At 44.1% G+C, this 15,075-nt stretch overlaps 1 protein-coding gene across 1 annotated transcript in view; it reads left to right on the forward strand.

Annotated features, from left to right (window-relative positions):
- Positions 1 to 15,075, forward strand: part of LOC117357166 — a 104,374-nt gene that overhangs the window by 25,140 nt on the left and 64,159 nt on the right. Inside the window, exon 2 of the mRNA XM_033937538.1 lies at positions 4,287 to 4,527. Within this exon, the coding sequence (XP_033793429.1) occupies positions 4,287 to 4,527 (241 nt within the window). The remainder of the gene's footprint in view (positions 1 to 4,286; positions 4,528 to 15,075) is intronic.

Here is a 15,075-nt window from a genome sequence, read left to right on the forward strand (position 1 = left end):
CTCTAAAACTCCTCCATCTATCCCCCCTTGAAACAATTTACACTTATGCTGATGACCGACTCGAACCTCACCAATCTCTCAGAGAACATATCCGCTTGTATCTCGAACCTCCAATCTTGGGCCCACACCGTCCAAATGAAATTGAATGAATCCAAGACAAAACTACTTTGGCTTGGCCCAAAATTAGTTCAGCTACCCACCTCAATCCCACTGTCCTCCGGCTCCACTCTGCAGCTCGAATTCTCCAGCAAGGTCCTGGGCATCATTATTGATTCTACATTGTCCTTCAATGACCACCTCAACTCCCTGGTAAAAAAATGCTTTTTCAGCCTACACATGCTGAGGAAAGTAAGATCCTGTTTCCATCAAAAACATTTTGCTGTTCTCGTCCAATCCATCATCCTCTCCAGACTGGATTATTGCAATTCTATCTTTATAAGCCTAACGAAAAAAAAAATCTTCACAGACTCCAACAGATTCAGAATGCCGCGGCCAAGCTTATCTTTGCAAAAAGTAAATTTCATCACGTCTCACCGCTCCTATCCAAGCTTCATTGGCTTCTGATAATTTCCAGAGTCCACTTCAAATGCATCTGCCTAACTTTCAAGATCCTCCATGGCATCCTTCCTCCATTTATTCCACTTTTTTTTTTTTTTTAATTATTTATTTATTCAATTTTCAAAATACAATTCAAGATTTACTTGTACAGAAAGCTTTTTAAGTCAAGAAAAGAAAATCATAACAATATTATAAATTTCAAGGATACAAATTAACTTAAATCGGCTCAAGTCCGCAAATGATCCAAAATGTAATTATAAACGGAAAATACAAAGAGATAATATTAAGGAAAATAATGCAAGTCAGCTGATGAGGACATCTTAAATTTCCTATACTCCTCCATTCTTTCCCTTCTCAAGCCGAGAAAGAGATACTAAAGTTGTCAGCTGGTAAGGCTCAAAGAAAACATATTTTTGAGAGTTATATTGTATAACACATTTACAAGGATATCGTAGGAAAAAAGTTGCTCCAAGAGCTATAATTCCCGGTTTTATCATAAGAAACTCTTTTCTTCGCCTTTGTGTGTCCCTGGCTAAATCTGGGAACATTTGTATTTTGAATCCCATAAATTCCTTTGCTCTATTTTTAAAGAAAAGTCTCAAAATCCAGTTCTTATCCATTGTTAGAGCTAAAGTTACTACTAATGTTGCAGGAGTAGCCAACTCTTTGTCTGATAATTCCAATAATGCCGATACATCTATTGGACCTTGGCTGTCTTCCTGTTGCTGAATTTGATTTTTCTTGGGAAGGTAGTACACCTGTGTAAATGGAGGTAATGAACCCTCAGGAACTTCTAGTATTTCCGTCAGGTATCGTTTTAACATTTCTCGCGGGGTAATTGTTGTAATTCGTGGAAAATTAATCACTCTGATATTGTTGCCTCTTGAAAAGTTTTCAAATGTTTCAATCTTCCTTCTTAAATTAACATTGTCCTTAATTAAGGTCTCTTGAAGTTGTTTGGAAGATTTTAATTCATTTTTAATACTGTCCAATGATTTATTTGAGTCAGCAATATCTTGCTTTATTAAAGTAATTTCTTTTTCTTGGTCTTTCATTTTCCCCTCCACTTGCACTTGTTGAACATTAATTGTCTTCGCCATATTAGCAACCAGGTCCCACAAGGCATCTAATGTAACTTCCTGGGGCTTAACTATAATAGGAATTTGTAAGTGTGTATTCAAAAGTTTATGCTCACCATTCGACAGCTCTCCTCCAGTTCCCTCCGCTTGAGTGGGTCCAGTTTTAGTTGTTACAGCACTCCCGTCCGTATTCAGGCTCTCCTGCATAGCCTGTGAACCTGACACGGCTTCTTCAACACAGCTCCGCGCAGCCTCTAGGGGAGAGCTCATGCCGACTTCCGGTTGGCTCTCTACCCCTGGGGAGCTGGTTGCACGGGGGTGCAGAGGAGGAGGTCTTACGTCGGGGCTCAAGGTGGTCTCCAAACTTCGGTGAGACACCTCTGCTCCGTTCCCAAGAGGTGTCTCTAACTGAAATCCCGACGTCGCCATGGTGTCCTGAAAACGCCGAAACAGCGCTTCAATGTTGCCGGAGGTAGGTGTTCCGGAGCGCAGGGAGGCCCCACCGGTGCTCTTTCCCCTTCTTTTTGGCATGTTTGAGGCAAAATTCAGCTCAAAGGAGCTCAAAAAGCTTCCAAACTTTAGCGTCAGTTCGGCGACTGATTCAGCAGCTTGCATCCGCGGCCATCTTGGATCTTATTCCACTTTCTTGGAACTCCTCAAATCTTAATACCACCAGACCTATCCAAAAATTGAAACTATCCTTCCCCTCACTAAAAGGCATTTCCCATCCAGGAAAGCTGGGGACTTCTCTCCCCTTCAGATTCACAGAGCTCTGGAACAATCTTACCTCCCCTCTTTGGAACCTGAGCTCTCTCCAACTTTTCCGTAAACATCTGAAAACCTGGCTTTTCTCAAAAATGTAACACTCTCTCCTCCTGTTTCCTAGTCCTCTAAACATTCTTCTTTCCTCCGATCTTCATCCTTTCCTTGGAGTTTCTTTCTCATCCCAATTCCTGTAAACCGTTTCCGAGCTCCACGACTATGGAGATGGTGCGGTATACAAACCTAAGGTTTAGTTTAGTTTAGTTAGTTTACTGTACTCCTCAGAAGGGAATCACCAACTACCACTACCTTACGTCTCCTAGTGGTCATGGTTCCAATAATTTTTGGGATTTCAACCTTTGGCTCTTCCTCTCCTTGGGATGCTCTCATTTCCTCCACTTCCAGCAAAGCATACTGGTTCTTCAGTTCAAGGGTGGGGGAGTCACAGTACCTCCGTAATCTGAGTCCAGCTGACTTTCCTCAGCACAGCCTCACTGCTGTGCACAAAGAGAGTTTTCAATATAATTCAAATGTTCTTGCGGCGTTCCATTGTTGACTGTCTCCTGCTGTCTGGAAAAAGCACCTTGTAATAAGATCCTTATTAGAGAATGGATTAAAGAGAGCGGCACTGGGTGTTGCTTCATCATTCCTTGGCTGCATCAGGCATTCTCAATGCTAACTCAAAGATGAAAAAAGATGAATAAAGTGAAATAATGGGAATGCAGTGGGGGAGGGGAATGCAAACATGAGGTAGTTCAGTATCGAAGAGAGAATATCTGTTTCTCTGAAATCAAATGAATCTGCACAGAACAGCAACAACTTCGCCACTGGCAGGTGAAATTGTGGCAATCTGATCAGTTATCCATAAGAATAGCCCCACTGGGTCAGACCAATGGTCCATCAAGCCCAGTAGCCCGTTCTCACGGTGGCAAATCCAGGTCCCTAGTGCCTGCCAAAACCCAAGGAGTAGCAACATTCAACAATTCCAAAGAGTAACAAAAGATTCTAGAATCCAAAAGAGTATCACGATTCCGGAACCCAAAATAGTAGCAACATTCCATGCTACCGATCCAGGGCAAGCAGTAACTTCCCCCATGTCTTTCTCAATAACAGACGATGGAGCAGCAGAGACCTGAGGACTTTTCCCATTCTCACCAGTTCTACCCTCCACTTCCTGGTGCTTCTTCACTGGCTCCAGTGCATACTTTCTTCCTTCCTTAGATGCAGACTAACATCGCAACCACATTACGTTTTTCTTCCTGGCACAGAACAAATGAGTTGCCATATTGGGTCAAACCAAGATCCATCAAGCCCAGTATCCTGTTTCCAGCAATGGCCAGTACCTGATAAGATCCTCCCAAACAGCAAGATTCCATGCTACCAATTCCAGGAAAAGGGGATAGAAGGGTATAGATAGAGGGTTACTATACAGGACCTGATGGGCCGCCACGTGAGCGGACTGCTGGGCATGATGGACCCCTGGTCTGACCCAGCAGAGGCACTGCTTATGTTCTTAAGTAATGGCTTTCCCCAAGACTATTTTAAGAACTCCACACAATGTCTCAAAGTCTCAAACAACAATACTACTTCTCATCATAATTGTTTCTTTGGGACAGTGGCCCCTTGAATGGGTGACACTGCTGATAGTTGCTGCTCACAGGAATATTAGGATGACAGAGAGACAGAGGAGGCTTAGTGTCATATAGACCAACAAGATAGTGTCTTCAACTAATCAAGTTTACTGGCACTGAAACTCTTACATAGTGAAAGTCATCTAAGGATGGGGTCTCTGTGTCCTTTAAAATTCATGTACAGCATCATTTTTGCATAGTTTTTATGGATATATGGACTTTTTCCTTTAAAGTGTATTAATTGTTTCTCTTGTAGGGTGGTGGTGTACTTGAACCAGTGAGGATGATACAAAATACTCAATTAGCTCTTCCGACTACAGTGTATGTGAAGTATGGACAGCATAACAACACAGACTGCTGTTATAAATCTGATATGAATGAGTGGTACAATGGGATAAACAACCCAACCTTTTTCATTCGTGTGATTGGAGCAGATAGATCCCACCTGCAATTGGGATCGGACAGAGGAGGCGAGTTCAAAACCTGCCCCAACTATGGTAAGCTGCACTTTTATGGTTCTTCTTAATAGAAAGAGTGCATCTGCATTTTTCCATCTTTACCAATACTAGCCTTCAAATAATTAATATTTATTTATTTTGATTTATTTCCCACCCTTCCAGAAAGCTCAAGGACCCCCCCTTGGGGGGGGGAGGGGGTGGTAACAGAAGAACAAACACAGATTCTGAGAACGAGCTAACAGAAAACCCAGGAGGGTAACAGAATAATAGGGGGACCTAGGTACACTATCAAAGGCTAACAATTTATCATCAAGGAACAATGGGCTGATGCACTACAGTCAGCGATCATCACTAAACCTGTTTTCACAGCTTTAGCGATGATCGCTATTACTGACCTGATTCACAAAACAGCCCACTGCGTGTTTTTCACCTCAGTTGCCCATTTTACGATCCAGCTATGCAAATTAGCTAAAACGCCATGCAAATTAGCCAAGCAATTGATGCACTAATATTGCTTGGCTATTTTTTTTTTTTTAAAAAGGGGTTTTAGCGATCAGAAACAAATGAGAGATCTGCCTGGGTTTTTTCAATGACACAGATATTTTGTGTGTGTTACACATGCAATATATCTGTCCCATAAAAAAAATTGAATAAAAGTCCCCACCCTCCCCAATGAACACCGCACCAGTAATCGCCCCCTCCCCCCCGAGAGAAAATTGGCAGGAGAGATACCCATTCCCTCCTCCCAACGGAGGCCCTCCCAAACTATCCCCTTCCCTCCCTCCTTCTTCCCCAAAAAAAAGGCAGGAGGGATACCCACTCCCTCCTGCCACTGAATGCTCCCCTGAACACCACCCCCACTCTCCAAACCCCCTCCTCTGTATCTCCGGTAGATGTTGGGAGCTGGAGTGAACCATGGTCTGTGGAAAATATTGGGTCTTCCCCTCTCTAGTGCACCAAACGGGAAGGCCTTAGAGCGGTGGGATTTCCCTAATTTACCTGCATACATGATGCCTTTTAACGAGAGGAAAGATAGTTTGAGTATTGAGGAATAGTGGCTCGTGGCCAGTAGGGGGTGATGTTTATGGGACGGTAATGGAATGGATATCAGAACATGATAGTGCAGTATTAAGTGCCTATTTTTTGTATGATTCTGGGTAATTCTAGTTAGATACAAGCATATATGTTAGTTAAGGCCATGCCCAATAGAAGCGTACGACAAACTGGTGAATAAAAATCTGAAAATGAATAAAGCTAAAGCCAGAAAAAACACACTACAGATTAATATAAGGGAAAGTATAATAATATTCTTTTTATGTACTTTGCTGTTGGGCTAGATCATGGAGGAAATCATAAAGGATAAATGGACTCCATTTTGGTTCTTTGTTTTGCTATATCTTTTGTGCTTTGGAATCCATTTTGAGTCAGTGACCTTCTGTCTCTCTGCTTTTTCTTTGTTTAGTTTTCCCGCTGCTAGGCCATGTGGTGTTAATTGATACCACATGTGCCTTAGGCTGGCTAGAAGAAAGTATTCCAAACTGAGATATAACATTTATGAAATATGAGTTATGAATGGCCGAGGTATGAATGATAATTATGAATGCTTGGGCCCAAGTAAGCAAATATGAATGTGTGAATGTGAAAGAATTGGTAGAAGAATGGGTTTTGAAAAAAACATAATATTTATATTTGCAACCTAAAGAAATCCTAAAGCAACATCTGGAAAAAATTAGAGTCAGACACTGTGTGTGAAGCTGTCAGTTCAGGGGGAACAGCCCCTCCTCCTCCTTTTCTAGGAAGGCTTCTGTGGGCTAAAGCCATGAAATTTGAACCTGTCAGTTTAGGGAGAGTTTTTTTTCCTCTAAGGCTGACAACCTTTCAGCATGGAAGGGCTTAGAACATTTCAGCACCTTTTTAACGAATGATGTTCTTAATATACTTTTGTGAAAATTATGATTTATATTCAGAAATGAATATAAGCAAACAAATGTACTTTTCTGAAACTTTTTTCTTTGTCTAATTTTAAACACCTCCTTTGTTGATTTTTATTGGTTGAGAAACTGATGATGTCATAATGAGCCAAAAGTATATAAAAGAGTGACTTGCGATATTAAGCTGAGCTCATCAGAAGGCCAGCATTTTGGCAACTATAACGATCTCCCACTAATGTAACGGCTAATGCAATTATGCTTTATTTCTTTTGGTGTCATGATTGAAGATAACCATAATAAAATTACTGGTAACTTTACATTAGTGAAATTTTGCATTTTTTATTATTTTTCACACCTTTGAGCTTATGCGTCAAATTCCTATGCTCAGTATGTGGGTGGATCTGGTAGTGTCAGGTCTCGAAGAATTCCAGGATAGTGGAATTAGGGGAGAAGAATGCCATGTATGATCTTGAATGTTAGGCAGGAACATTTAAAGTGAATCCTAGAAATCACTGGAAGCCAGTGAAGTTTTGACAGAAGCGGGGAAACATGATCGAATTTGCTTTTTGCGAAGATCAACCTAGCCGCAATGTTCTGGATCTGCTGAAGTCTTTGAAGATTTTTCTTGGTTAGAGTTAGATAGATGGAATTACAATAGTCCAGTCTGGAAAGAATGATTGATTGAACAAGGACAGCAAAATGTTGTTGGCGGAAGCAGGATCTCACTTTCCTCTACAAGTGACGACTAAAAAAACATTTTTTTACCAGATGATCATTAAAGGAAAGTGTCGAGTCAAGTTTCAAGTTTATTAAAAGTTTGTTGTACACGCAATATCAAATACTTAAATGCGTATGACAATTTAAAACTGGGAGACAAAATAGAACAATTTGTACAAATAAACATACAATGTATGTACACAAATAATTAGTGATACAGAAGGGAAGAGGGGTGAACTATAATTTTTAAGGAAAGTAAAAATACATTTAAGGAAAAAACAACATCAGGAGGGTAATGATGAATGTTTTAAAAATATGGCTAAGCCTAAAAAGGGGATAGGGTAGGTTGTGACCTATAGGTGGAGAGGCATAATCAAAAAAAACATCGAAGTCCCCTTTTGGCCTAAGGCCTTAAACGTTGAAAGTAGAAACAGGGAAAATGTCCATAATCAAAAAAAACGTCCAAATGGAGTTTTTTTTTTATAATGGCCTGCCTCTACATTCAGTTGTTTAAACGCCCAGACCACCACTACGTCTACACTTATACCCCATAATGAACCAAAAAAACACCTAAGCCCCAAACATCCAACACAAGGGCTTTTAGGCGAAGGGGGAGCCAGTCCTTTGCCTAAAAGCTGGATTCTGTAACTGGTGTCTTTCAAAAACAACACCAGTTACAGAATCCACACCAACCCCCCCCCCCATGACATTGGGGCAGGAGGGAATCCAAGCCCTCCTGCCCCGCGATCCCCAACCCCCTCCCCCTGATTACGGTCGGGCAGGAGGGAACTCATGCCCTCCTGTCCCGCGATCCCTAACCCCCCCGATTACATTCGGGGCAGGAGGGAACCCAAGCCCTCCTGCCCCGCGATCCCTAACCCCCCCCTGATTATGTTTGGGCAGGAGGGAACCCAAGCCCTCTTGCCCCGGGCACCCGCGGCACCCCCTGACAACATCGGAGCAGGAGGGAAACCAAACCCTCCTGCCCCGGGCACCCCCCGATTACGCTCAGGCCAGGAGGGAGCCCAAGCCCTCCTGGCCTCTCGCTCCCACCCCGTACACGATTGGGCAGGAGGGAGCCCAACCCCTCCTGCCCAGGCAGACCCCCTACCCCCCACCCCCCACTACAATACGGGCAGGAGGGATCCCAGGCCCTCCTGCCCTCGACACAACCCCCACCCCCAATGACTGCCCCCCCCGAACCCACGATCAGCCCCCCCGCCAACCCATGACCCCCTGCCGACCCCACGACCCCACCCCCATACCTTTGAAATGTTGGCCGGATGGATGGGTGCCAAACCCGCCCGTCCGGCAGGTCAGCTGGCTGCAGAATGAGGCCAGATTGGCCCAGGCGGCTGAAACCCCACCCACAGGTGGGGCCTAAGGCACTTGGGCCAATCAGAATGTTGTCGGGGGGTGCCGTGGGTGCCCGGGGCAGGAGGGCTTGGGTTCCTTCCTGCCCCGATGTTGTCGGGGATGCCGCGGGTGCCTGGGGCAGGAGGGCTTGGGTTCCCTCCTGCCCGAACATAATCGGGGGGTTAGGGATCGCGGGGCATGAGGGCTTGGGCTCCCTCTTGCCCCGATGTTGCATCGCAGCAGGAGGGGGTGTTGCATCGCAGCAGGAGAGATGCCTCATCTCCCCTACCACAATGACATCAGTCCTCTACCCGAACTGCCGCGACCTGCAGCAGGAGAGATAGGGCATCTCTCTTGCCGCGGGTCGCAGCAGTTCGGGTAGAGGAGTGATGGCATTGCGGTAGGGGAGATGAGGCATCTCTCCTGCCGCGATCATTGCAGTAGGGGGTAGGCAGGTTGCTGGAGCTGCTGAGCTGATCGCAGCAGCCACGATGAGCTCAGCGGCCCCTTTTTCGGCACTTAGACCTGTTTTGACTTTGTCTAAGTCAAAACGTATAAGTGCCGACTAGGCAACCTGCCTAAGATTTTGGTTATACCTGCTGCACGCCTAGGTGTAGGTTGGCCCACCTCCCGCCCACCGCCCGCCCTTTCCTCTCCTCTTTTCTCTCTGTGCGTTTAGTGGCAGGGGAAAGGCCTAAGCTGGTTTTAGATATGTCTAAAACCAGCTTTGATTATGGCTACTTGGCTGATCAGGCTTTTTGATCGTCCAAGTAGCCATTTAGGATACTTTTTAGACGTGTTTTTTTTTTATTATGAACCCCATAGGATCTGGTTAAAATTAGGTATTTGAGCCTGGGATTAATGATAGATGAATTATCCTATCTATGACTCAAATGCGTCTTTGTACAGGTAGCATTTTAATGTGCTTTTACATTTTTCTAATGAGGTTTCTCCACATAGATAGATTGGTAAATTGTTCCAAACCTGGGGTGCTATGACTGAAAAAATTGTAGCTCTTCTGGTACCTATTATTTTTAGAGAAGGGATAGTCAGCAAATGCTGTTCCGTTGATCTAAATGTCCTGGCTGGAGAATATGGTATCTAAAAACGATCTAGAAATATTGGTGCGTTGGTTTGTTGGATTTTGAAGGTTATCAGTGCAATTTTATAGATTATTCTGTGTGAAATTGGTAACCAGTGTGCTTTTTATAGCCCAAAAACTTTGTAGCCCAAAACTTTGCTTGAATTCGATCTGCAGTGGGGGACCAGAAGGTAGTGGAATGAGCATGGGTAACTGATCTAATTTTGGGCCAAGCCAGAGTAGTTTTGTTTTGGACTCATTCAGCTTCATATGTACAGAGAGGGCCCAGGATTGGAGTTTCGTTATGCAAGCTGTTATATTTTCAATGAGGTTAGTGAGGTTCGAATCTATCTCGAGAAGGACAAGGATGTCATCTGCATATGTAAATAGTTTCAAAGGGAGATAGATGGAAGAATTTCAAAGAAGACATATAAATGTTGAAAAGAATAGGGGACAGGGGTGATCCCTAGGGAACACCACATAGCGGTCTCCAAGGAGAAGACATGGTTTTATTCATGTTAACAGTGTAAGAGCGGGATCGTAAAAATTATGAGAACCAGTCTAAGATTGTGGAATCAATGCCTATCTCAGAAAGTTGGTAAATTAGAATATCTATATGGCATCTTCTCTCCTTCTATTCCCCTTCCAGAAACTTTATGTCTCCCCCTTCCATCTCTCCCTTCACCCCCGATTGGTCTGGCATCCATCTTCTTCCCTTCCCTCCTTCAATGGTCTGGCATCTCTCTCCTCCCTCTTCTTCCCTCTCCCACACCCTTATGGTCTGGCATATCACTCTCTCCTCTCCCTTCCCCCCACTTCCATCAGCATCTGCCCCCTTTCTTTCCCTCCAACCCAATTCCATCTAGTATCCTTCCCCTTATGTCTCTTTCCCCTTTTCCTGCATACCAATTCCATCAGCATCTGCCCCCTTTCTCTCCCTCCACCACCCTTCCATACCACCCTGACCCCCCTTTCCCACCCTTCACCATCCTTCCATACCACCCTACATCCTTTCTCTCCCTCCACCACCCTGACCCCCTTTCTCACCCTTCACCACCTTTCCATACCACCATGACCCCTTTTCTTACCCTTCACCACCCTTCCATAACACCCTGATGCCCTTTCTCTCCCTCCACCACCATGACCCCCTTTCTCACTGAAGTAAAAGGCTGCTTACTTTACCTTACTGGGGATCCGTCGTGAAGGGGAAAAAACCCCCAAAAATTAAAATAAAACCCACAAGATTACATTGTATATTCCAAAGCAAATAACTTTTTATTCTAGTAATAAGTATTATAGCAGCATTTGTCAAATCAGAAATAAATCAGTTTGGGTCGTTCAGGGGAGGTCAAGATGGCGGCGATGTGAGGAGCTGTGAGAGACGCGTTAAGATCTCTCCACGTTTAGCTTTAGCTTTTGCCTGAATTATTTACCTCATTTTCTTTATGCCTCCGAAGAGAAAAGGGGTGGTCAGAGGACCTTCCTCGCCGGCCCTGGCGTCTACCCCCCGGCAGCTAAAGATGGAAAGCTTCTTTTCGGCTCCTCCGGCACCAGTAATATCCGGAGTGGAGAGCCCAGCGCTGGGCGGCGAAGAGAGGGAGTCGCTTGCCCTTTCGGGCATAGAAACATCGCTGTCTCCTCCGGTTTCCCACACTCCTCCGTGTTCAGCAACTGCCGGAACGATGTGGCGAGAGACACCCGATCCCGGAAGTGGAAGTGCGGAGTCTCCCGACGAGGGCACAGCGTCTGGAGACAGTTTGCTGATGGAAGCCAACAAGAGAGAGGGGGATTTGTCCTCTCCGACGGAGGTCTCTCTTCAAAGCATCTGGTCTTTGCTTCAGCGGATGGAGTCAAAAATGGAAAAATCATCTGAAAAGGTAACAAAAAGAGTGGAAAAATTGGACTCGCTGACTGAAACTGTGGAAATAATGAAAAGGGATTCTAGTGCTCAAACTAAGCAGATGCAGGAGGATATATTGCATTTACAACAATTCAAGGTGGCTTCAATTAAAGATAGTTTCCTTATAAATAAGAAATTGGAGCAATTTGAAAATTTCAACAGGCGTTTCAACCTCCGTATTTTAAATTTTCCTCAAATTCCGGGTATATTGCCTTTGGACTTATTAAAAAGATACCTGATTGAAAATTTAAAGGTTTCGTCAAATTGTATTCCCCCTATAAATAAAATCTACTATTTACCAAATAAGAAGATACCCGGAAGACAAGAAGGAGAAAACGAGATTGAGAAAGAGATAAGGAGGGAAAATAATGAAATAGAATTTGCCAATGTGACTGCTCTTCTTGAACAAACAGTTACTACTGATACTGTTAGAGCTACGCTCTTAGTATCATTTGTTTTCGAGCAAGACGTGAACATGATTATGAAACTATTCTTTAAAAATTCACAGAAATTATTTGGGGAGCAAAAAGTTTGGATATATCCTGATGTCGCAAAGACTACACAAGAACGGAGGAAAGAATTTCTCTCTATGCGTCAAGATACTATAAAATTGGGAGCAACTTTCTTGTTAGCATACCCCTGTAAATGCTTAGTTAGGTATTTGGGAGTTAAATACACATTTTTTTCTCCTAATCATCTGAAGGAATTCTTGGATGTAAAGAAAATCATCAAGGACTGAGGGAAAATAGAAATTAATAGCTGGTGTTTAGAACATAAAGCCTAATCGTTTAATTAAGTTCCTCGTTAAATTTCTCTCAAAAAGTTCCGATTGACCATCCCCCTATTATGGTGGTCTAAGAAAGGAAAAATTATTTTTATAAGTATGAATCTGTAATACTTCTGTATTGTTTTTTCTTTCCTGTATTTAATGTAACAAGATGTATTCTTGCAAAATTTTGTTGAATAATAGAAATAAAAATTAAAAAAAAAGAAATAAATCAGTTTGGACATATACAATGGAGAGAAAAAAATCCCTCATACAAATAGTGCCAGCATATTTCTGTAAGTATGGCGCAGCTTCTCTAAAGAAACTCTACCAAAGCATGAGGGTTTTTACAGAAAGTGTCTGTGTCTTAGACCATTCCCCTGGCTGTGAATATGTATTGCCCTGTTGGAGCAGACCCTATCTAACCCTCTCCTAGTTCACGCCTCCATTCTTCCCTGGGGGGCCCTGGACAGGCATAGCTTCTGGAACTTTCTTCTTCTTGAAGTTTCCTTTGTTCACATAACATAAGAACATAAGCAGTGCCTCTGCTGGGTCAGACCAGAGGTCCATCATGTCCAGCAGTCCACTCACGCGGCGGCCCATCAGGTCCAGGACCTGTATAGTACTCCTCTATCTATACCCTTTTATCCCCTTTTCCTTCAGGAAATTGTCTAATCCCTTCTTGAACCCCAATATCGTACTCGTTTCCCCTGGAGAACTGCCTTGGCGGCTTCCCATAAAAGCAAGGTATCCGATGTTGAAGGAGCATTATCCAACAGATATTGATCCCAACATTTAAGAATATGCTCCCTGTAACCAGTATCCCAATAGAGATAATGAGGAAATCTCCAATGACCTGGCGAGGTCCCAAATTGAACACCCTGAACCTCCACTCACACAGGAACATGATCAGATACAGTAGGGGTCCCAATCTCCGCTTGGGTCACCCGAGGAAGAAAGGAAGAAGATACCAAAACATAGTCTATGCGAGACATGGTAGGATGAGCCCGAGCCAAGAGTAAAATCTTTATCCACTGGATGGTAAAGCCGCCAAACATCAACCAAGTCCAACACCTGACAAAACTGGGGCAAAACCCTGCGGCGGCCGAAAATCAGAGGGAGATGCCCCCCTCCCCCCCCCCCAAACGATCCATATCAGGGTCCAAAACCACATTAAAATCACCAAACATCAGAAGAGGGAGATTTTGAAAGGTAGCACATAAACCTATAAGCTGTTGAAAAAAATCCATATTGAAGACATTCGGGGCATAAAAATTAGCAATCACCAATTATTGCCCCAGGACTTCCATGTAAAGAAACAAGTACCTCCCCCTGAATCTGTAACAATCTTATGGACATTATAAGGAAGATATTTGCTTAATAGGATTGCCACTCCCGCACTATGGGTAGTACCCCTGGAATAAAAAACCTCCTTAACCTAACACTGATCCAATTTTTCATGTTCCCATCAGATAAGTGAGTTTCCTGAAGACAGGCAATGTGCATGTGTTGTTTGTTTAAAAGTTGTAATATTTTGGAGCGTTTCACCGGTGAGTTGATACCTGCCACATTCCACGAGCAGGCTCGCAGTGCAGAATCAGCCAGTATCAAACCACCACAAAACAGAAAGCAGATACCAAAATAGATACAAAGGGGTCCAATGCCCAGCCCTCATGAGAACCCCCTGACCAACAAACCCACAGTAAACCCCTGCAGGTCCACCCAAAGCAGCCAAACCTTGACACTGGAGTGCAAACCCTCCCTCCCCCAAGGCCCCACCACAAGGGGTCCCTCAACCCACTCCGATCCCAAAAGTTACCCTGGAAAACCTAACTTCACAGCAAACGTCCCAACCTAGCCCCCACACTTTAAAAACTGAACAAATTGCCCAAAACTACAAGAGCACCCCATAATCAACCTGTACTCTATCATCCCAAACCAGCACACGCTCAAAGCAGGCAAATCCACATACCAGCAGCCAGCCACCCTACTCTCCAACAAGCAGACAAGCAGCAACATCAGTGGCTCACCATGCCATACCATATTATACCAACCATCACCCACAATGTGAGCCAACCATAAGTCAAGAGTCCCCTGTAGAGGAAGACACTGTCTCTGGCTGCCTATGATAGTCCACCTGGGAGGCCACTGCAATACCCAGCATGGATACAAAAGTGAGGGCCTCACTGGGAGAATCAAAGGTTTGCACCTTGCCTTCCCGCTGGATCTGAAGGCGAGCGGGATAGAGGAGAGCAAACTTCACTTTGTTATCAAAAAGCGAAGAACAGATGGCAGTACTTAGAGAGACCTCCCAGGAAAGGGACTTGTGAGTCCTCCGCATCGCCACCAAGGGTGAATAATCTTGGAAGCAAAGAATTTTTCAATTTTCATGGCGGAGTCCTGTGCCTGCCCGGATCGCCTGTAGAATCGCGGTTTTGTGAACGAAGTTCAATATTTTAAAGATTACCACGAGGGGTTGGGATCCTTCGGGACCCTTGGGCCCCAACCGAAGAGCGTGTTCCACTCTGTCACCTGACGGTTCCGCAAGAACGCTGCGGAGGACTGCCGACCCTGGCGCATGTCCCTGGCGCGGCTCCCAATGGGGGAGAGCCCAAACGGTGATCAGATACCTTGGCTTCACAACAAACAATAAACAGCCAACACCTGCTCAGACATTTATCAATGGTTTAATTTATCAAATTAAAAAACAACAACAAAAAACTACTGCACTGGCTTTCCTCCTTTCAAAAGCAGTTATAGTAACCAGTTGCAGTTTAGTAAATAAACTAAGGTTTTGTCCCAGGTAAGTAATATAAGTCTCAGTCACTATTCTGGC

Source organism: Geotrypetes seraphini, chromosome 1 (assembly GCF_902459505.1).
Source record: "Geotrypetes seraphini chromosome 1, aGeoSer1.1, whole genome shotgun sequence".
Classification (NCBI taxonomy): Eukaryota; Metazoa; Chordata; class Amphibia; order Gymnophiona; family Dermophiidae; genus Geotrypetes; species Geotrypetes seraphini.